Source organism: Condylostylus longicornis, unplaced genomic scaffold (genome assembly GCF_029603195.1).
Source record: "Condylostylus longicornis isolate FDR11 unplaced genomic scaffold, ASM2960319v2 ptg000013l, whole genome shotgun sequence".
Taxonomy (NCBI): Eukaryota; Metazoa; Arthropoda; class Insecta; order Diptera; family Dolichopodidae; genus Condylostylus; species Condylostylus longicornis.
The window spans coordinates 12,598,227-12,622,160 of NW_026577982.1; the positions used below are offsets into that span (position 1 = coordinate 12,598,227).

At 23.7% G+C, this 23,934-nt stretch overlaps 2 protein-coding genes and 2 non-coding genes across 5 annotated transcripts in view; 1 reads left to right on the top strand and 3 right to left on the bottom strand.

The window, feature by feature from the left end:
• Positions 1-5,042: 5,042 nt before the first annotated feature.
• Positions 5,043-8,285, top strand: LOC129605364 (SET domain-containing protein SmydA-8-like). The gene is made up of 2 exons (XM_055515075.1): positions 5,043-6,159; positions 6,450-8,285. The coding sequence occupies exons 1-2, from the start codon at positions 5,290-5,292 to the stop codon at positions 6,888-6,890; spliced, it is 1,311 nt and encodes a 436-aa protein (XP_055371050.1). The 5' UTR covers positions 5,043-5,289; the 3' UTR covers positions 6,891-8,285.
• Positions 8,286-8,967: 682 nt separating this feature from the next.
• Positions 8,968-9,094, bottom strand: Trnal-caa (transfer RNA leucine (anticodon CAA)). The gene is made up of 2 exons: positions 9,057-9,094; positions 8,968-9,013 (listed from the first exon to the last, which is right to left on the bottom strand). It is a non-coding gene; the product is annotated as a tRNA-Leu (tRNA).
• A 1,442-nt stretch (positions 9,095-10,536) lies between these two features.
• Positions 10,537-23,934, bottom strand: part of LOC129605411 (monocarboxylate transporter 14) — a 29,313-nt gene continuing 15,915 nt past the window's right edge. For both annotated transcript variants that reach the window (XM_055515165.1, XM_055515166.1), the window contains exons 3-10: positions 21,599-22,954; positions 17,607-17,726; positions 14,243-14,817; positions 13,901-14,092; positions 13,586-13,705; positions 12,760-13,090; positions 12,489-12,689; positions 10,537-12,296 (exon numbers count right to left, since the gene is read on the bottom strand). In XM_055515165.1, the coding sequence (XP_055371140.1) occupies positions 12,103-12,296; positions 12,489-12,689; positions 12,760-13,090; positions 13,586-13,705; positions 13,901-14,092; positions 14,243-14,817; positions 17,607-17,726; positions 21,599-21,776 (1,911 nt within the window). In that variant the 5' untranslated portion in view covers positions 21,777-22,954 and the 3' untranslated portion in view covers positions 10,537-12,102. The remainder of the gene's footprint in view (positions 12,297-12,488; positions 12,690-12,759; positions 13,091-13,585; positions 13,706-13,900; positions 14,093-14,242; positions 14,818-17,606; positions 17,727-21,598; positions 22,955-23,934) is intronic.
• On the bottom strand, positions 23,145-23,266 carry Trnal-caa (transfer RNA leucine (anticodon CAA)). Its single transcript has 2 exons — positions 23,229-23,266; positions 23,145-23,189 (listed from the first exon to the last, which is right to left on the bottom strand). It is a non-coding gene; the product is annotated as a tRNA-Leu (tRNA).

Sequence of the window (23,934 nt, forward strand, 5' to 3'; positions counted from 1 at the left end):
TAAAAAGTAAAGACTATAAATGCAAGGGGTAAGTGAACAAGGAAATTTAAGAATCAATGTATTAATAACAAATTTTAAAAATTTTTAATCATGAATCTGAATCTGCGAATTAATTTCATTATCTATAATTTAAATCAACAATTTTGGCTGGATCAGATTTTTTAATTACGTTAAATTTTTAATATCAGTTTCTTTGCATAGAAATACATACAGAAGTATATTCCCTAAATATTAAGTCAGATTCAGATTAAAGGTAATGCTCATTTCAATATCACATCAAAAACATTAAAAATTTAAAATATAGTTTAAAAAATTTTGTGTTAAGAATAGGCTGGACAAGAGATTTAGCGAATTCGTTCAAAATATAACTCTTATTTTTCAAATCATGATATTTTGGAAGTGTCAAATAAAAGCATTAAAATTATTTAGCCTCAACATTTTTTGGCATTGACCATACGAATTCGATGTTGCGGAATTTCATACAAATTTAATTCAATGTCTGATTTTAATAATTATTAATCAATTTTTATGGATGAATAAATTTAAAATTTTTTAAAAACAAATTTTTTTTCTATTTAATATAGAAATGGTAATAATTACGTTTTTTTCTAATGGTAAGAAGAAAATATAGAATTTAATATTCAAACTATGTACATACATATATTTAAAAAACTCAAATATGTGTGTGTCTGTACTAAAATATAATATGTAAATATATGTAGGTATAGTTTTTGCTTCAATATAAAGATCTATAAATAATAATGATATTTGGAGAAAAGATGTACAAGAAATTCCTGGTTTTCGTTTATCGATAATTCATTTTTTTTTCTTACTTAACAACTACTTTGGTTTCTATGAGTGTATTCCTAAATATATATATATATTTAATAATCGGCTATAAAATTTTTACTTCTCCCCCACCCCTTTTAAATAGTCAAATGTGAATATTGAAGGAACATAATTTTCTACCCCTTCCATTTAAAAAAAAATTTTTAATAAAAAATTTTAAGGTTATTTTATTTTATTTTTTTTGTTTTGGAATTTATAATATGATGTTTTTGAATTTAAATTAAATTATTTTTAATTTTTTACATACATACATACACGCTTATTCATATTGATTTTTTTCCAAAGATTTTTGACGCGACATCAATGCGATATTAAATATTTTTTTCTTTTTAGAAAGTAAATAAAATAAATTTATTATTACATTTTTAATAAATTATCAATGCTGTTGATGACAGGTGCAATAATTTTAATTAAATCAAAACAACAAGTAAAAATAAAAATTTGATTTAAGCACCTTTTAATATGTATCGTTCGTTCATTTGTGTAAAGAAATTTTATTTTCAAATATTGTCAAATTTACATATTATAGTTAAAAATTTATATTTTAATATGCGACATCCAAATTTTAATTGCCATATTATACTACCTACATATTAAATACAATATGGTTGTTATAAAATAACATTTGCACTGAAATTCTTGGCAAAAATTATGGAAAAAATATGCTTACGCCTCATTTTAACCGTTATGCTTTCAAAGTAATATGACAAAATTTCATTTAACTATTAAATTTATAAGGTTGATATGTAAATAGCAGCTGTGATTGTCAAGGCTATATAAAATAATGATTATTTATAAGTATATATAATAATTATTAAAATTTATTAAATAAGAAAAATTACATCATAATTATTGTATAAGTTTTAGTAAATGTAGACATTGGAGTTTCATTAGGATTTCTTAAAATTAACATTACTCTGATGTTTTTCATTGAACTTGTAAAAAACTAAAAAAGCAGTGATGTTTTTGCCCAAAGAGTTTAAAATTCAAAAATGATTTCAAACTTCAATGTCATTTAAATTTAAAGTTTTTGCATCGCTACCACACCTAGAGCGTAAACTAAGCAAACAATCAGATCAGTTGAAGTAATGTCAACAATCAGACTAGTTGCAGTAATGTCTAAAATAAGCTTGAAGTTCGTACATTGCCTTGTCTCTTTCTTTTGTTGTGTTTTTATTAATTTTGATTAAATTTATAAAGTTTGATATTTATGTATATAAATAAAATTATAAAAGTTTTAAAAAAAACAAAATTATTTTCAAAAAAAAAAAAATTCTCCAAAAACTTCCAATTTTGTAGCAGCATAAAAAGATCACATCAACATGAGCAAAACGTTATGTATAATTTTGCAGTCATGTAGTATCAATGTCCAAAATCATCGATCCAAAAAACATTGACATTACTACAAATTTCCTTTTTCAAGGGTAAATCAATAACTTTTCTTTCATAATATGTCATAAGTTTTCATATTTCAAATAGTACGAGTACACAAACAATAATTAGTATTTTGTTATCATAAGTAGTAGTAGCACAAGTATAGGTAAATTTTAAATTTCTGTTCAATATTTGAAATTACAAAAGGAGCACGAATCATTAATCTTTAAGATTATTTTTAGTCTTCATGGGCTTTACGGTTATAAACAAAATACACGTGTAGGAAGCATTAAAAATTCGAACTTCACACAATTATTTCAAAAAATAATCAATAAACTTTTAAAAAATTTTATTGGATATTGAAAATAAAAATGATTTAATATTAATTTTATTTTTTTGGAAATAGCTTAATTAATTTTTAAGATTTTTCTTTGTTGAATGTTTAAAAAATTTAATCTGCTTTAAGCGATTATTAGTCATTTTTCATATTTAAGAATTATTAATTAGTCAAGACTCTTTCGTTAATATTTCGGTCGTCAAAATGATCGTAAAATAAATGATCGTGTTTAAAATGATTGGGAATTCAAATTTCATATAAGTTATTTGCTTTCAATCGCATTGTTTAAATATAATAGGAACTACAATTGTTTTACATTCTTAATCTTACAGTTGTTATAAATTCGCAGACACAGTGTTCATAAGGCATTCTGGTTGACAATATTAAAAATATTTTTTTTTTACTATTTGTACTTTATTTAGCGCACGTTAATATTTATTTAACTTATATTTTAATTATTTTTTTTTTTCAAATTAAAATTTTATACTGTTTGAGAAGACTTTGCTATAATATTTGCAAATGGAAAGCGAAATACCAGAAAATAATAAATAACTTTATTCTCTTCCGCAATATCTTTATAAAATACTTTAATAGTAGGACTCTATATCTTTTTTTATAACAGTATAATTTATATTCTAATTGTTTAATCTTATTTAATTGTAAATTGAATGACGTTAATTTATAACATTAACAACAAGTATTATTTATTTAACACTAACTATTTTATGTTATTTACTCGTTTTAACTGTTATACATGTAAAATTTCCATACATATTATTGTTTTATTTTACCAACTTATTTATGTTTACATCTGATGACATTGTTTTTACCGGTAATTTTTCATTTAATGTGTATATGGATGCCAATGTGTGTCACAAGATTAAAATAGTAAAATTAAATAGACTGAGCATAATTAAAGTTCGTTATTCTTATATAGAGAAATTCGCTTTATCGCTTTTGCTCTATAATTATATACCGTAAAAAATATATGCATTTGTATATAATTATTTAAATAAAGCTTTTATTATTTTGTAACAATTAATTTGTTTTTAATTATTTGTTAATTTCTATTACATATGTTTGCGTTTGATTGAATTTTTTTAAGGTATTTGGCATTGTTATAAAGGTTCAAGTATGTAAAACTTTTGAAAACGAAAACTTAAAAAGCAAAAACAAAAAATAGGTTAAGTACGATAGAACGTATTCGTGAAAAGAAGTACCTAACATAACGGTTTAAGTAGACGTTTACTATATATATATTTTAAATTTGTCAATATTTTTTTAAATTTATCTAACATGTACAAAATAATATAGTTAATAGCAATAATTATTATTTTCAACAAAAATTTAAATGTTAAAAGTAAGTATGAATGTAAAGTCGTAAGTTTAGTCGTAAAAAATAACTGTTAGTTTCTAAATAAATACATGATTGTTTAATGAGAGGAGATGCGTCCAAAGTTAGTTATGGATTCAGAGGCGACAAAGGAATAACGAGAAATAAGTTAATTGTGAAAATTGAATAGGATAAAAATACTTTACATGAATCTTATTCAGAAACCGATCTACCAAAATTGGTAATCTTTTTAGAGTAATCTTAATTAATAATTATGTTAAAGTTAAAGATTAATTATTACGAAAAATTCTTGACACAGGCTCATTTCTATTATAAGAACAATAGAACCATTTTCACTGATAATTTTAGGAAATTTTCATAGTATATTAGAGCTTACTAAACTATCTTTGAGGATAATCTGAAGTAAACGCTTATATTCTAATTGACATAAAGTTTGAAAGGAAATATAAAATTCAATTTTTAGTGACACTTAATCGTTTAAGCAGTATATGATTCGCTATTAATTGATGAATCATATACTACTTAAGTGTTAAGTGAATGATATAATTCGCTATTCTAAGCCTGTCATCCTCATTAATATAAAATAAAATTGTTGAAAGTGCAAAGTAAAAGCCCCAGAATTTCAGGCAACAATTTTCAAATATAAAGTAAAAATTTGTGATTGTGGAAAATTTATACCCACTATTCTTAGTGCTTTTAACTCAATAAAATAAAAAATTTTTAATTACCAAGTAATAGCGAAATTAAATTTATTGGATGAGAATTCTTTATTTTTTTTTTATTAATTAAGAGATTTTTATTCTAAAATAATTAAAAAAGAAAAATTGCGATCGTTTTCCATAGGAAAAAAGCTTATCTATAAATTCGATTTAATTTAATTAATTGCGGAAAGGTAGTAAGTAAGTTTTCACGTGCAACTTTTGGCAATTTGTATAAAAAACAAAAAGTTTTTAGTGATTCTTGAGCAATTTTTACCACATAAATAGAAAATTTTATTGAAATGATTTTTTTTTTTCGTTTTGCTTGTGTTTTTGGTTATTCTAAATTTTGCGTTTTAGTTTGTTTTTTTTTTTATTTTTTTTTTCTTATTTTAATATTTTAAATTAGCGGAGGGAAATCGAAGATGGGGAAAATTAATTTGCGTTAAGGAAAATATCAAGAGTCCTATTGAAAAATTTTAGTTGACGTGAGATTTTCATACAAAACGGTTGCAAAAAACGGTTAAGAACAAGGAAAAAGAAAAAATCAAAATCATTGTATAGTTTGGTGACTATTATAAAAAAAAGAAAAAGAAAAAAAAATTCTATTTAAATAAAATTTTATTAAAATTTAAATAAAAAACAAATTTTTGAAAAATTAATTAAAAAAATTCGAAATGATATCACCGGATCGAGTTCTTGAATTAGTAAAATTACATTTAGCATCGGCTATTGATCCACGTAAAAAGAAACCACCACCAGAGGAACCATCATGGACAATTGGTGTTTCAAAAATCGATGGTCGCGGTGTTATTGCAACCCGTGATATAAAAGCTGGTGAAATTATATTTCGTGAAATGCCATTACTTATTGGATTAACTGGACGTAAAGAATCCGTTTTAAATACATGCAGTCTATGTTATAAACTTTTAGATGAAAAGAAAATGATGTGCCCAAAAGGTTGTTCTTTACCAATATGTGAACAATGTAGCCGTAAACAACAGCATAATAAAGAATGTGAAATTTATAGAAAATATGGACCATTGGAGCCAACAAAAATTGATCCAGCTAGTTTACGTTCTTTAACAGTTATACGTGGTCTTTTTTTGAAAAAAGAACAAAAGCATATGATTTATGCAATGCAAGCAAATACAGATTCAACATATCGTAATGAAATTAATAATGCAGCAAAATGTTTTAAAAATTTTCCAACAGATAGTCAAACTGTTGAATATTTTCATCGTATTGTATCAGTTTTAAATACAAATGCATTTGAAGTTTTAAGTCGTAATAATGGACATGAAATTGCATTACGTGGATTATATCCATTAGCTGGTATTATGAATCATGAGTGTACACCAAATACAGCACATTTATATGAAGATGGAACAAATGAAATGGTTGTTAAAGCAACACGTGCAATACCAAGAGGTGAAGAGATTACAACAACATATACGAAATTATTATGGTCAACAAAATCAAGACAATTATATTTAAGATTGACGAAACAATTCACTTGTAATTGTCCCAGATGTAAAGATCCAACGGTAATTATAAAAATTTTAAAATTTGTTCGATAAGAATAATAGTTAATAGAAATTAATATTAATTAATTAAAAGTGGAAAAATTCGAAATTTCCTATTTTAGCTTGCAAATTTAAATTTGAAATTATTTAAAACGCAGATTGATTTTTTCTTATTCATACAATGCTATAGAGGAAATTTGAATTTTTTTCGTAATTATAAGCTGTACGAAACTTACAAATATTAAAAATATTTATTATAATAGTTTATTTTTTTTTAAATAAAATAATATATATATATATTTTAAAATTAGGAGCGTGGAACATATTTGGGTGCATTTTATTGTCGTACTCAACAATGTGGCGGTTTAATTATACAAGAGGATCCAACAGCACAATCATCAATATGGAAATGTGAAAAATGTAATACACGTTATGATTCTCGTCAAATGACAAAAATAGCTGATTTTGCATTGGGTACAATTAATGGGAAAGCAAATAATGGTACACTTAAAGATATGATACAATTTATAAATGAAATGTTACCAAAAATTGTACCACCATGGAATTATTTAGCACAGGAAGCTAAATTACAAGTTATTTGGAAAATGGGTAAAACTAAAGAAGATTTTGGTTATACAGATTATCAAGATAAAGAGAAATGGTGTAATGAAGCATGTGAAATATTGGATAAATTAGAAGCAGGAGATTGTACATTAAGACATCATCTTCTCGAAGAAGCAAGAAGATTTTAAATTAATTGAAGATATATGAAGAAAAGAAGTGTAAAGATAATTTTCTCATTTATATATAATAAAAATATATAAATATATGTTGGTCTCTTTTTGTTCAGTATATAAAGAAAATTAGAATCTAAAATTCTTTTTTTTTTTCGAAAATTAAAAAAATTTGTTTTCCCTTCGGAAAAAACTCAATATCAAAAAAAAAAATTAATTTTTTTTCTATGTATTATTTAAATTAATTGTAATTTATTGTGAAAATATAATGTTAAAATGCGCATATATTACAAACATAACATATATAATATAAATGTACATACACATACACTTTATTGAAAACTATTTATTATTTATAATCAATATTATAAAATTAATATCATAAAATGTTTCTCTTAAAATTTCTCTATATATTTTTGTATAATATTAAGGACATATTAAAAATTCATTAATGAAAATATCCTTTTCTATTATATTTTAAATTATTCTCCATAATATCATGTTATTTGTTTTTGTTATATAAGTATAATATCTTTTTATTCAAATATTATGTGTGTTTTCTTGTATATACTAATAATTTGAAACTATATTGAATCTATATATAGTTGTAATATAAAATTTTTTAACACGACAATTTAATTAAAAGGATTAGTAAAACCAAAAAAAAAAAAAAACGAAGTTTGTATTAAAAAAAATTTTTTGTTGTAATTTCATTTGTAAAATTTTAATTTAAAACTTAATTAAAAATATACATACATACAGTATACATATATATATATATAGCAACAAAAAGTAGAATTAATTCTGTAGTTTTGTTTTTTTTTTTAACAAGAGCGTCTCATCAGTGAAATTTGTTTTCAATTCGTATTTGTTCATTAATTTTTAAATTTCATTTAGATCATAAAATACAAGGGGGTTTTTGGGCAAAATCACTTATCAGTTTGTTATATAAGCCATTGATAGGTGGATTATCCTTTATATATATATACATAAATTATAAGAATTATAAGGATTTAATATAATTTTGCTTAATTGGTCATCCACATACAATAATTATGTAGCATACATGAACAAAGTTTGTTTAGTAACATTTTCACTAAAAAATTTCATTTTCTTTGACAAAATTTTTTATTGCAAGTCTGCTTGCAGAAAATATACTTGTAACATAATTCATAAATGTCCATATTATTAAATAATGAACATTTATTGGAGAGGAATTTAGAACAATATGAAAATATTTCTGCTACAATGCAAAAATAACCTGAAACTCCTGAGTATTTGTAAATTTCATAAAGTTTTTTTAATTACATACGTATAAGCGCGTTAAACACAGTTCATTGTGAATTATCCTTGAATTTGTGAATATATAATGAAAAATTTAATATTTTTTAATAATATTATAATTTAGATTTGATTCTGGAACAGATACAATATGTAAGTAATTTTGTTTAAAAATTCATTTTGGTTTTTAGTTTATTTTCAAATTTTCTTGCATACTTATCGGATGAAATTAACTCAAATGTGTAATTTGTTACTTAATGTGCTCATTTACGTACATAATATTTTTATTGCTTTCTTTAATGTTAATTATACGTTTTTGCAAAAATCATACAATTAAAAATCTTCTCGAAATTAATTTTAATAAAATTGTAATTTAATTTTATTAAGGCTTTTAATAAATATCAGTTTTAACTAATATTAAAAAATTTGTTGCATACATTAATGTTTGCTCTTCTTGAATCAAATAGGTACGCATAGAAATATTTTACAATAAAATCAGTATTGCTTTTAAAAATATGAGCTGCTAAATATAATTTTCTAGTGTATAAAAAAATAATTTTTGAACATTAGTACAAAAATATTTTTTTCTTCTTTTTTTATTATTTTAATTGTACATAATAGCTAATATAATTCATATTGTACACTCTAAGAAAATGTAGTACATATTTTTAGTATATTAAGGAAAAAACTCTAAATTATAAAATTAAAAATACGAAATAAAAAAAAATCTTTCTGTAAATAGATTTTCGCTAATAATAAAAAAAAAAAAGAATCAAAAAAAAAAAAAGAAAAATGTGAAAGAAAAAAAAATTATTGTCAGAAGTGGGATTCGAACCCACGCCCTCAGAAGAGGACCAGAACGCCCATTACATAACCTTTTTCAACAAAGGCAAGAATTTTAATCTTGAGTCTGGCGCCTTAGACCGCTCGGCCATCCTGACATATAAAAATTGGTCTACCAAAAATATTTTTCGTCTTGTTTTTTTTTTGTTATTTTTGAATATTCATGAAGATACTAAAAAAGAAAAATGTTGGATTTTAAAATTTTCCTGAATTTTTTTTTTTTTATATTTCAATTTTAGTTTTTTAATATGTCTACATGGTATAGAAAATATTTCATGCAAAATATGAATCATATTTGGAAATAATTAGTAATTTTATTAAAAAATGTGCTAAAATTTAAATAGCGTAAATGTACTAAAGTGTGAAATGGAAATTGTCATTCTATACAGTTTGTCATAACATAATGCATGTATGTATGTGTAAGAGAAAATTAAAGTCTGTTGAAGTTATTCCGCTCTCAATCATTTTGCGTAAAGAAGACCAACATAACACACATTTTAAATTGTTAGCCAAATTAATAATATCAATTATAGCAAAAAATATATTTAGAATAAGAGAATTGTCATACACTATTGTAGCCGTCGGCAAAGTGCGGCCAATGACTAGCATACGGTCCATTCACCTTCAAAATGTGGCCCATCATGCTACTTGCGGGAGAAAAATATATTCAAACGCAACTATTTAAATTTTTCAAAAAAAAATTTGAGAATTCAATCATAGATACGAGTAATAGATATAGGAATATAAAATTCGATACAAATTCATTATTGGTCAAAACAAAACAATCAATAAAGTCAGTTGAAAATGTAATTGTTTTTTTGTAAGTAGGTAATGTAAGAAACTCGAGTGGCCGATACTCATACTCAAATAGTACATTTTTGCCCATAATTCATAAAAGTTTGGCAATGGCTAAACTATTGAATTAACTCATCTGTTATCAAAAGTAGAACAGTTCAAGTACACTATCTAAGATCACATATTATTATATCAACACTTAATGGTTGATTTTGAAGGGATAATTAATTTTTTAAAAAATCACTATGTTATTTCATTCTTCTATATCATTATTAAATAAACTATGGATTACAATACAATTTTAGCTATATTTTTCGTATTCAGTTATGTATTTGTCTTACTGAAAATGTGTTTATATACAGTTATATATTTATACGTACAAAATGTAAAAATGACGTAGATTGATAAATAAACCATGAAGGCGAATTACAGGTGGTTACGGAAGTCGAACGACGCAAGTGGATAAGAAATTTTATTATTCTTCTCCCATCTATAGTGAGCTTTGAAATTTATAGCTATAAATAGTAGCGAACCCCTCTTCTAAAATGGGCAAGAACCTTAATAATCGTATCTTACATCATTTAGTTTTCAGTTAATGGTAGAGGCGAGTATTTATCGTCTATGAGTAATTTTAGCGGTAACTAGACACAAAACTTTTTTAAAGAATTCTTAAATTTATATAAGGAATTTCTGGGGGGTGAGGGTCTGTAAGTATATAATTAAATGAAATTTCATTATAGCAATATTAATTTTGTATTTTATATTCATTTTAATTTATTAAATTCATTTTTGTTTTCAATATTTTCATATATTTTTTTTCTTCTTTCTTTTACATTTTAATAAAAAATAAATCTTAAATTAAATTCTTACTTATATATTAAAAAGAAATCAACATTAAATTCTCATTACAATTTACTTTTATTTCTTTGTTTCAATTAACTTTAATATAAGAACAGAAAAAATGGTTTTTATTCAAAATTTTAAAAGAAATTTTTAAAATTTTTATAAATTTAAAATAAATTTCTATTTTACTTTTTGATTTTACCGCGAACTTGCCCGCGATCATTCAATATTTAAAGCGAATCTCATAATATTTTTACAAAATTCTATGGCATATGAAAAATACATTTATTTTGAGCAAATTTTTTGTTTTTGAGCGTAAAAAGTTTTTATGTATTTTTTTTTTTAATTTTTTCCATTTATAATTTTAAATTCACAGCTTTGTTTTTGATTACGCAGATAGATTATAGTTTTGAAAAACAAAATGTCCGAATAATATTTTAATTTTTGAATACAGATTGTTTGGAAGTGTTCATGAGATTTCAGATGTCTCTTGAGCTTCCGTCGAATTTTTTTAGGGATTTTATTAAGAATTTTATTTGCATTAGTTAAAGAATCGTAAAGGTAATGTGTATGTGGACTGGGTCACTCAAAATAATTGAAAATATTTTTGTTTAAAATTAATAGCATTGAAAATTACTTAAAGTCATTGAAATTTAATTTATATTAAAAATTTAGATTATTTTGCAATATAATGAAAATAATATGGAGGTTCTGTAGACCTCTGTGTTTAATTGAATTGAGTAAATGATCAATTATCAAATGATACTGTAAAAATCACTGTTTAAGGCGTTTACTTATGTAACTATGTGTTAGAAAAAGTTTTTTTAATTCGATATGGGTTTTACTGGGACATATAAAGAAATTCTTCAAACAATCTGTATGTATACGTAAGTAGCTAGCTATGTATTTTAAAAATTTATGTATAAAATTTTTGAGCAAAATATTTATTAATTTTTATTATAGTATATTTTTAGGAGGCTTTATTTTAAAATATGAACACGCTATGCATATTTTTTTGGTATTTTGAAAATGGTCTCAATAATTTTGATAATATTTTTATGAAAATTTCTATTTTAAATATATAAATAGCAAATAATTTATGTACATATATGTACACACAAATTCATAATTATTTCTAATATACTTTCTTATATACTTAATACATGTATATAATCGGATTATATACATATAATATACATACATTGTATTTATATAGGAAGGATATGTGAACATTTTCCAAATTTGATATTTTGTTTTCTACTAATTTTCTTTGTTTCAAAAAATAATTATGTACATTTTTGTTTATAGAACAAATTTATACATCTTTTATACAAGAGTACATACATTATATACATACAATGATAGTATTTATTATATAATTTTAAGTTTTTTTTTTTCATTTTAATTTGTTTTACAAAAACATTATATATTTACAATTAAAATTTCTAAATTTATTTGAATTATTGTACTATGATGCCGAAACCGCTAAACGACCACTTGATGTGCTATTTGAACGACTTCGACTTTGATTTGTTGATCTTTTTTTATCTAAATACCTTTGAATTGGAGGAATTAAGAAAAGCATTATACCACTTATAGTTATGAAACCTCCAGCTAATATAAATCCTGGATTATATGATTCAGTAATATCGTATAACCAACCTATACATATACAAAATAAATTAAGGAAAAATAATAAAAATTATTTTAAGATTATAATTGAATTTTATGTATATGAATATTATAATTTCGTCTTTACAAATAGCAACTGCTTAAATCTAGAAAACTATTCTAGAGTTAATTTGCTATAAATACTATGCTTAATTTATTATAGAATAATTTTATTAAAATTACCAGCAAATGGTGGACCAACTAATGAAGCAATTCCTTGGAATAATAATAAAAGCCCAAAGGCATTTGTTAACTTATCGAGTCCTAATAAATCAACTAATATTACGGATGTTAATCCGACATAGGCACCAATTGTGAATCCGAAAACGGACGCATAAAATGCTAATGTATTAAATGTTACACAAAAAACGGAAAAAGTAGTAGCTAGAATAATAAAAAAAAAACAAAATTAATTTTTTAAAATAATTAATTAAAAAAAAAAAATTTTTAATACCTAAACCACATATTGTTAAACATATATTATAGACAAGCAAACGATTAACCCATGGTTTATCCGATATATAACCTAATATTATCCTTCCAACTGTATTAGCAATTCCAATAATTGATATTAAATAACTTCCTTGTTCTGATGATAAATTTAAGAATTCAGCTTGTGCTGCTAAATAAACATAGGGTATATTGAAACCGATGCTTGTACAAAAATTTGATAAAACAAAAAGTATAAAAATTATATCTCGAAATAATGAAAAATCCATCATTTCTTTGAATGTATCACGCGTTTCTTGTGAACAAGCTGCACAGCCAAGTAAATGCTCAACTTTCTGTATATACAAAAAAAAAAAAAACAAGATAGAGAAAAAAAATTACAAAAATGTTACATTAGAGTTACAAATTTATGGATTATTATTTACTGTCATGCAAGTTATTTTTATAGAAGTTTCTGTCATACACGTAATTCAAGTCGAAGTTACTGTAAGAAAAGTATTTTCAGTATGAATTACTGTCCTACAAGTATTTTAAATGAAAGTTTTTGTTAAACAAATATTTTAAATGAAAGTTACTGTCATACAAGTAACTTACATCCAAGTTACTGTTATGAGAATATTTTAAATTAAAGTTACTGTCACAAATTTATTTTAAATTAATTTTTATTTTTTTTACTTTTCATTTGTACAAAGATACTAATTCATAACACTAATGAGATTTTGCTTTTAAAACTGAGAAATAGTTCGTCCATTTAAGTATTTAGTAACAAAAATTGTTAATACATTTTCAATTATTAATCTAAGAACACGTTAGAGAGCAACTAGACTTACCTCTTCATCAGCCAAAATGGCAGGTTTTGATCTTCGCAAGGATCCATAATGTGTCAATTCACCTTTTGTTGATAGATCTGCTTTGGATTTACGGTACTCAGCAATATTCATTAGGGAACCCTTTTAAGTTATTAGAATTTCAATTAGGAACAAAATTGAATTTACATTTACTTAGTAATTTATTAAAACCATTTTAGGGAGGGAAAAAATATTATTTACTTAAAATTTGGAATTTAAGCACAAATTAATATTAACATAAAAAATTTTGAAATCATACAAAGATTATTTATTTTTAATAATTTCAATTAGACCCACCTGATATAAAATATCTGGACGATACATGTAACCACTACCGGCTCTTTGAGTTTTTCTTTCTCTATAATAACTCTCATTATTATCTAAATGAATATGCGGTTGACTAACAGTAGCACGCATTATATTGTGGCTGGCAGGCGGTGATTTATTAGATATTTTACCATTACTGTTATTAGCAGATGTATAGTTTCCCTTTAATAAAATTTAAAATGTAAAATATTTTGAATTTAAAATTAATTTTCAAAAAAATCAAAAGCTTAATTTTAAGTAACTCAAAATTTTTAAACAAAACTAAGGAGAAAATTTTTGTTTTACATCTTTCAAGATCTAAAACTTACTTACATTAGTTGCTAAATCATAACCAATACTATGAGCTCTTGTAATTGGTGAATCACTTTTTTTTTGTATCTCTAAATTATTTGTATTTGAATATTTTTTTTGTAACGGTTGTAATTCCGCTACATAATTATTACTGGAATGTTGTTGTTCTTGTTGTTGCTGCAATGGTATTTGCCTTTGTGACGGAGGTTTTGGTGATTCTAATGGACGAAACATAGCACCAAATATAATACAATTAAGAACAATACCAGCTAATATAAGACATGCACCACGCCAACCATAATTATTTATTAAATTTTCTGATAATGGTGCAAAAATAAATGTACCAAGTCCAGAACCACAAACAGCAATACCAGTTGCTAAAGAACGATATTTTTCAAAATATGTTGTAACACTAACAATTGCTGGTAAATATATTAAACCAAATCCAAGACCAGTACCAATACCAATTGTAAATATTAATGTTAATACATTTTTTGCAAACATACTTATAATCATACATATTGATGCTAAAATTGCACCAGCAATTGTAACAGCACGACATCCATAACGATTAACAAATGACGAAGATATTGGTCCTGTAAAATGAAGGCAAAAATTTTTTTAAAATACACAATCTAATTTTTTCTAATTTTTTGTTTTAAATTAACCCATTAAAACCCAATTTTTTTAGTTCTTATTCTATTTGTTCCGTTGAGGGGCATGACGCTTTCAACTCTGAAGTAATAGAGGGTAACTATTTTATTCTATTGGGTAATTACTCCCAATTAGTTAGTAAAAAGCATGTCTGAGCTACTGTTTTATATATAGACTGTTGTAGTTAAGAGTGTTGTACTCCTAGAATGAGTTGATATGAGTATTGAAAGGGACATATACTCGTAAATGATACGCAAAAATTGTTATCAATAAAAGAATTATTTGTTCATTTTGACTCTCATTTAGGGATCGTAGTGTGTAATGGATTAATGATTATACACTCCATAATCAAGTAGATTTCTTTAAATTGCCAAGCCATGTTTATTTTAACATGGAATTTTAGACCATTAAATTTAGTTTATCTTATAAGAGCTGAAAAATTTTGTACTAATTCATGAAAAAATTTTAAAAATTATTTAAATTTGCAAGTTTCATTGAATTCCGAATGTACACGAAATGTATTCATATTTAATACTTTCCATTTTCATATACATACTATTCAAACCTGTTAGTTATAAGATTTCATCCCAAAGAGATCAAAGTAAAATTGTATATATGTGCAACATATAGCATAAATGAAGAAAAAATCATTGCTTTATACCCTTAAGCAATTTTTTTACAGTTTGCTGTTGGTGTTAATTTAGAAATCTGGCACCCAATTAAAAAATTATTTTGATGTAAAATTGCAATATTACATTATGTTTAATAATTAACATACATATATGTATGTCAAATATAATTATATGTGTATAAACAATTATAATGTTGTACAAAAAATTTATTTAGTGGCTTGAGCAAAACTATTTTAAGAACTTTTTTTTCTCTCTTTATTAATATTCAACAGTTCACATATAGCATAAAATTTTATGCATCAATTATATTTGCTCGTATAACAAAATGTGATTTTTGTACATACACATGATTATTTTTATAACTCTATTGATTATGTATATTTATTTGGATACTATAATAGAAACTGCTCATATTATAGAATATATCAAAAAATATAATTACGAAATTTTCAAACAAATTCTTTATTTAATCGTTCATTTGTCAAGAAAGCATATACCAATTTGGCACTGCACTCACATAATGTCCATACATATACATAAATGTATGTGACGACGTCATGAATAATAAAATTCATAGAGAAAATTTTGAAATTATTTAAATAGGAAAAATAAGAGCGACAAGGTATTTTTTTAAAAATTGCATAATAAATTTTGAAAATAGAATTTTAATATTTTAAAATATTTTCTATTTTTATTGCATTTAATGTGTACTATTTTGTTATATTGCACATAATTATCGTATATATACACCATGTACTTATAATAATATTTAAAGTTAAAATAAAATAATTTATAATTAAAAAGTAAGTGAACCCTATACTCATGAATCTAATAAAGAAGTGAATCTATTTTGTGAATGAAAATTTTTTTTTGCATCATACACTAGTATATAAGATTTATTTACTTTAAGTGTGAACTACTATGAACTTATTACGTACTGTGAATGAAAATATTATTAAGTACTTGCTTTGATATTGTTTTTGCATCGACATAGCATATAATGTAGACTTTAAGACGGCGGAAATTTTATATATGATTTTGCTTTTTAAAAATACTTTGAAATTTTAATTAGTAAAAGTGACATAATGTAGCTATAATAATATAATTGTAATAATAATAGTAGCCCTTTCAAAAGAATATTATGAATGAAAGTATTTTAAAAAGAATTTTCATTCTTAATTTGTTTGCATAATGTAATCATTACCATAACGGAGATAGTTTTCAGGGAGTTTCAGTAAAATTGCGCCAAATCGCGTTTATACTTATAGTGTACGACAAATTTTCTTATCTTGGTATATAAATGCCTAATAATAATAGGACACAAATATCTCGTAATTTCTAGATTTCTCGTAAACTTATAAAAGAAAATTTAATAAATAAAAATAATTTTTCAAATTTCATAAAATATTGTTTTATATTCTTAAAGAATTTTTTTTATGAAATTCCAATCTAAATTTGCTATTTTTTATAAGTATTTATGTAATACTAAAATTATTTAGAAAATGATGCACTTATGTTTGCGTATTAAAATTACGGTATAAGACCGCGAAAAAACATTTAAATTTAATTTAAATATTTCATTAATTTCACGTCTTTTCAAGAGTACCGATGCTTATTTAATCTGTACGTGAGACCGAATACAGACTAATTAAGGGTTGAGATCGGTAGTGTTAAATTTTAAAACCAATTTAGATTATGAGCTTCTTTTCAGAATGATTCAGCACGATTTTATAATATTAATATTAGAATAAAATATTTGCATATGCTTTAAAAGAATTCATCAAAAAGAAAAATCACCCATAAACTTTTCAAATAATTTTTTCCGTATTGATTTACGGTATAACAAGTTAATCAATAATAATAAATTATTTATGTATGTACAAGTATATAGAATATTAGATTTAAAGATAAATCACAATAATATTTAAAGTATACCATTTTTTTAAAAAATTATTGCTATTTATGAGGGTAAAATAAAATAATCTTAATATTTGAATTGTATTAAGAGTTCAATTCAATTTCATTGATCGTTCGCACCCCATCTTAAATTTATTTAATATACCACAAATATATTGCAAAATTTCTATAAATAAACTTACCTGAACACAATGTAACACCCACAAGTATTGATAGAATCAATGACGTATATCCTTTGCCTTCATTAAAATATAAAAGAAATTCAACATAAAACATACCAAAGGAATATGTAATGCCGTCAGCTGTTAAAAAAGAAAGTTAAAAAATAAATAAATAAAATTTTTAGTTTTTTATATGCAATCTTTTGAATATTAAAATTATTTTTTTTTTTTATCCTTCTCTATTGTTATTTTAGGGAGAAGAAAGAGAAAGGAAAAACGATTCAAACTAGACATATTTTGACATTGAAAATCTTTTATACATTGCTCATGTTAAGCATCACCTCTTGGAGAATTCATCAAACTTTTAAGTGATATCTTTTATAAAATTATTGAAATTCTGTTTTTCTTTTGTCCTTCAAAGTTAAAATAAAAATAAAAAGAAAACAAATTGTTTCAATTTCAAAATAAAAATTTTTATGAAATTTACAAAGTTTTGGAGAACATTTTGTAAGCTTGCTATGTAAAGATTTTTATTGAATTTTTATTGTTCCTATACACTTTTGTAAGAGATTTTCAAAGTCAATATTTTTAAAATAAATATTTTTGCATATGTTTAGGCGAACGAATAATTTAATTTTTCTCTTTTGTGCATTCTTAAATGAATTTCATTTACCCTTACTCTCAAAAGCTATTTATTCAATTATGAGGAAATTGAAAGAAAAAGTTGTTGGTTTTAGAATTAAAAATTAAATAAAACTTTTTTTTGGATTGAAAATAATTGAGAATTTCAAGGAAGTTAATAGAATTTTGGAACGATTTCATTACAATATGAGAGCAAAAATGCTTGTAGATACTTTAAGAACCGTATACTTAGAAAGAAAACTAACTACAAGACTTGGGTAAATAAAAAATAATGTATAGTGAATTCGTTTCTGGCATGTTATTAGTTTTCCAGACCAGTATTTGTCTTGGTTTTTTGGATTATTGAAGTTTTCGTGGAGGATATTTGCTTTCAACTACTTGTTGATAATCTTGAATATACTAAATTTTTTTCGTAATTCTGTAGAGGGGAGAGAGAGTTCAATAAGTTGAAAGTTATTGATCTCCGTTTGCAAAAACTGTAAGGGATTTAGGGTTTGCCAGGTTCAGCAATGCGATAATATTAAAGTAAATATTAAATTTATCTTAGTGTGAAAATATTTCAAACGGGTAATACTATTGCAAACAAAATGTATTTGAACTCATTGTGTCACAGAATCTACATTTGCAAGGTTAATTATTTAATTTCGTGCAGACTCCCGTTAAACAACGACGGTCTTTTTACAACCAAAACCAAAGGTTTTTTGACCTGGAAAAGTTTCCGCCTGGAGCTGTTAAGATTCTTAGCATAGATTACCTGTTTGGTAGCTATGACCTGAATTAAATTAACTTTTAAATCTATATGCTTAAAAAATATTTTTAATATATTTATAGTTTCCGATTTTTATAGTTTTTAATAACATAAGCCATATGGAAATTTTCACTATATTAACATGCAATCATGTACAAGTATATATTTTTTAATTTCACTTGATTATACAATTAAAAACTTTATTTTGTAGTCATACACTTGCCGATTTACTATATATAACTATAATAATTTAAGATTTACGATAATAATTGCGTATACTATATAGTGTGTTCCTCTTAGATGCGTGAAATTTTTAAATTAAATTTGTATTTCAACATTTTTAAAATATTTATTTCCGCCGGTAAATCTATTTATTATCATCTTTCTACATTGAGAGTATTCTAAAATTGATAGTTTCCTCACAAATTAATTAAATTTTCAAGCTTGCTGAAATAATGAAAGAAATTTAATATTTTTAATTAAATTTTATTTCATTTAAAAATTTTTTACATTCTTCCGATGTACAAACATGAATTTTATGTAGTAAGAAAATCTTTATTTAGAGTCTTATATTTCTAAAAAATAAAAAGGTTTATTAGGCGAATTTTTGTTATTCAAATAAAATGTATACGGTTGCTCTTACCGGTATAGGTGAAATGTTTTAGGTGAAATTGCTATTAATTTCATAATTTCGCTGAATTTTAATAAATTTAATTTGATATTTTTTATACAGAATTTTAAAGATTGAATTACTTAATTCTTTAATAAAAAATTAAATTGAGAAATGTTTAGAAATTTCATGAATTTCGTCGAATTGTAAATACTGATATCAATTTTAATTAAAGCCTTTAATTTTAACTTAAACACCAAGTAAGCAAGTCAGTTTTTATAATACGTTTTACTTCATATTGATGACTTTCACCTCAATACAGAATTTATACACACCTACTAATTTAAAATCTAGTCAATTACTTATTTAATATTTTTATGACTGAACGAATATTAAACAGAAAATGCAAATTACTTCTTTAGAGAAGAGAATTATTTAAATTAGATTATTAAACGCAGATCAATTTAAATTTTTTAAGATTCATCTCATATTTTATTACTCGTACTTATGATAGTCTGAATGGAAAATTAAATTAAATTGCATCATAATTGAAATGCAAATCATATAAATGGGCGTTAAGCATGTGTGACAGTGTTTAAAGCGGCTATGATTGCTTTTGATATTTTGAATGACATTAACTACACAATACAAATTTCAATTAGATTTAAATTGATTTATAAATTCGCCATTATTATGATTAAAAATTTAGATATTCGTTCCATTTATTTTTTTTAGAATAAGTGAGAACTTGAATTATTGTTGTATGAAATTGGTATGGCAAAATTATTCATGACTGAAGTGTTGAGTGGCTCATAAATATAAAAAATAAGTATGAATTTCAAAATTATTCTAATATTTGAGCGCACTATAATATTAGTGATTTATAACAGTATAAGATCTTCAAACCTATTCAGATAAATAAGTGGTAATAAAGAAGAAAAAGTACTGCTATGTACTTTTCATTATGCTGAAAAAATTTCGGGTATGACAGCACAATTACTCATAACCACATTAGAAATAAATAAAAAGTACTTAAATATTTTGGCACTTAAGAAAATTTTTCAATAAGCAAAATTTTGTTTCAAATTTCCGTTCTGAATTTTATTAATCTTCAATAATTTAATAATGGTAATGCAAATTTTATTGAATTTTTGTAATAAATAAAATAAATTCCTAATGTATTTTTCAGTTTTTTATTCGTAATACTTTGCGTAATAAACGCAAAATGTTTATTAATGCATATAAAAATTTATATTAATGTTTATTACAAAATTTTTTCAAAGTACTTATTACTCACGATTGCTTAATACCAATAATATGTAATTTTAATTTACATTATTTACTTTCCAAGAAGTCTAAGTATAAGGAATAGCTATATACGTGAAAAACTTAATGGGTTGTCGAAATTATTATCGAGTTTAGTGACTATTAAAAATTACTGACTGCCAAAATTTTTGAAAAAAATGTAACTGGTAATATCCGAAATTTTAAGTTCTTAAAAATTTTTAATTCTCTAATATAAATTCAGATAGTTCTAGATGGGCTACATACCTTAAATGAGTGGAACTCGATAGAAGTTTAAAGAATGATACATGCTGTTTAGAGTTATCTATTGTAGTATCATACGACTCTTAAGAAGGTTTTTAAGAGGTCTAAAATATTTTAAGAAGTTGATCAGTTTCTAAAAGAAACGAATAAAAGAAAAGATAAAAATTATCGAATATAATCAAGTGTCATACTATCTAAATTGTCGTAATAAGCTAATTGATCTAAGACATGTTTAAATATCTTGAAATCTGAAAATGTTCTAAAAATCAAGGGGGTATGGTCCTGCGAAATCTTTCATTCGTATGATAAATTCAGGCTGTCACAGACTCGCAATATTGTCTAATTGATAATATTATTTTGCTACATACGAGCAGAAACTATACAGAATTATGTTTATCAATAAATAATTTTTAAAATATAAATGTTTTTTTATTTTTTTTTTTGAAAAATATATGAAAAACTTACTGACAATGTGTATCATAAATGAAGCAAAAGCAACAACCCAACCCCAACCACCATCTGGTGGTGTAGGTAATTGATCATAATCATTATCATCATCATTATTGTATGCAACAATATCACCATTAACTCCATTATTTGTATTATTTTTACGACGAGATCCTGCTGGTGCTCCGTGTGTCATTATGATTCCGTTTTTGTTCTTTTTTTCTTATTATCCTTTTATAATTTTTATAAATTTCTTATGTATTGTAATATTATGTGGTATATAGGTGTATAATAAATATTATACAACTTTAGTAATAAAATATTTTGTGTTCTATATGCGAATATTGAATTGTAAATATATAAATTTTAATTAGGATATAGATAGGATTCTTGTTTTTTAATATTTTAATTAAGTTGATTATAAAATTAAAACGAAAATGTGTACGAGGATAATAATATTCCTTATTATTTTAATTTCTATTATATTATGGGTGTATGTGTATGTATATAGTTTCTTATTATTGATATAAATAATTTGAATTTGAAGTTAAAGTGCGACTGTATAAAATTTGTCTTTTTATTATTGTGATACTTTATTTTAATGGTTATTTAATTTTTTTTTTGCTTTATATATAGATGATTGCTTTTGCGACAATGGAAGTCCTTGATATTGTTTCACTCTAATTTTAGTAAATTAAAGTGTTTAATATTTTTTATGTGTATAAAAAGAAATAATGAATTAGTGTGTAAGAGCACGATAATAAGTTTCATTAAATTCTTAAATATGCTCCTTAAATCTACACACAATGTACATGCATACACATATATTATACATACATATATGCGCGTATATATATTGAGATGGTTGAATGAATATTTCCTTTAACTGCTATATAATTATTATTGAAATGCTACTGTTGTTGCTGCTGTTGTTGTTGATGTTGATTTTATTGCTGATGTTGCTACTTTTATTATTGTTACCGTTATTTTTTGGAATATATCCAAATAAAAAATAAAAAATAATTAAAAGAAAAATACTTCGTCCTTGATGATATTGAATTTTGTACATTGGGTTGAGTTTTTTTTTTTGTTTTTCTTTATCTCTTCCTTTTTTTTTAAATTTCTATTAAATTTTCCTCTTTTTTGTTCTAGTTGTTGTTTTTTTTTTGGTTTCTAATGTATTTGATTCGTGATATGTCCAATTTATTACGTTCTTTTGATATGAAAAAAATTGAATTTTAAAATTACAAGGATATTTGGCAGTAAATCAAAAATATTCTTATGTATATGTATATATAGGATTCTCTCCACAACTACGTTTTGATATGGTATAGAAGAATTTTTTTGCAACTTTATGAGTTTTCAATTAAAATTCTGAAATGAAAATTAAAATAAAATTTTTTTAGTTATTAAATAATTTAAATTAAATTTAATTTTAATTACTAGTATGTAAAATATTATATGAGAAATTAAATTTTAATAGTGGTAAACTAAAATATAAGAGAATATAAAAAAAAATTTAATTTTATAATAAAAAAAAAATTATTTATATAAAAAAAATTATTGTCAGAAGTGGGATTCGAACCCACGCCCTCAGAGAGGACCAGAACGCCCATTTAACCTTTGGATATAAAGGTAAGATATTAATCTTGAGTCTGGCGCCTTAGACCGCTCGGCCATCCTGACACATATACACTTTACCCTCTTAAAACATATTTTAAATGCAACATGAAGAACAAAGTAAACAGAAAACGTCATTAAATTCGGAAAATTTTATTTTTATTTCCCACGTTTTATTATTATAATTTTATAATTTTATTTTTACTAAAGTCTGAACGATGATGCCAAACTATATAAAAAGTACAAGTATAAAAAGAAATTTTAAGAACAAAATTTTAAGAACAAAAAACGAAAAAAAGAAAAAAAAATAAAAATGTTAGAAAATAAATTTGTAAACAAAATTTGTTTTAAAAATAATTCAAAAGCAAAAAATAAAAAAAAAATTAATTCTCTTTTTTTTCTCTTCTCTCATTTAAACAGTTTTACTACACAATGACGTCATGCAAATAAAGTTCATGATCCCGATTAGTTTTCTGACGACATTCACATTGACATTTTGTAAAGAGAATAACAAAAAATATTAGATTATCTTGAAATTTTGAAGCATAAATTTAATACAGTTATTAGTACTCTCCAATCAGTAATCATTTGAAAAAACAAGTTTGATAAAGAAAAAATAAACTGTCACTGACCTTTGCCAAAATTTAAAAAAAATTTTGTTTGATATTATTCTTACTGTATTCCGAGTGTTTTTTTTAATCATATTATACAGATTAGACCAAAAATAGCAGATT

Excerpts from the sequence above, each read along its gene's own strand:
- LOC129605364 (XM_055515075.1), top strand. The coding sequence starts at position 5,290 with ATGATATCACCGGATCGAGTTCTTGAATTAGTAAAATTACATTTAGCA. Across the intron at positions 6,160-6,449 it reads CCAGATGTAAAGATCCAACG|GAGCGTGGAACATATTTGGG; the intron begins GTAATTATAAAA and ends TTTTAAAATTAG.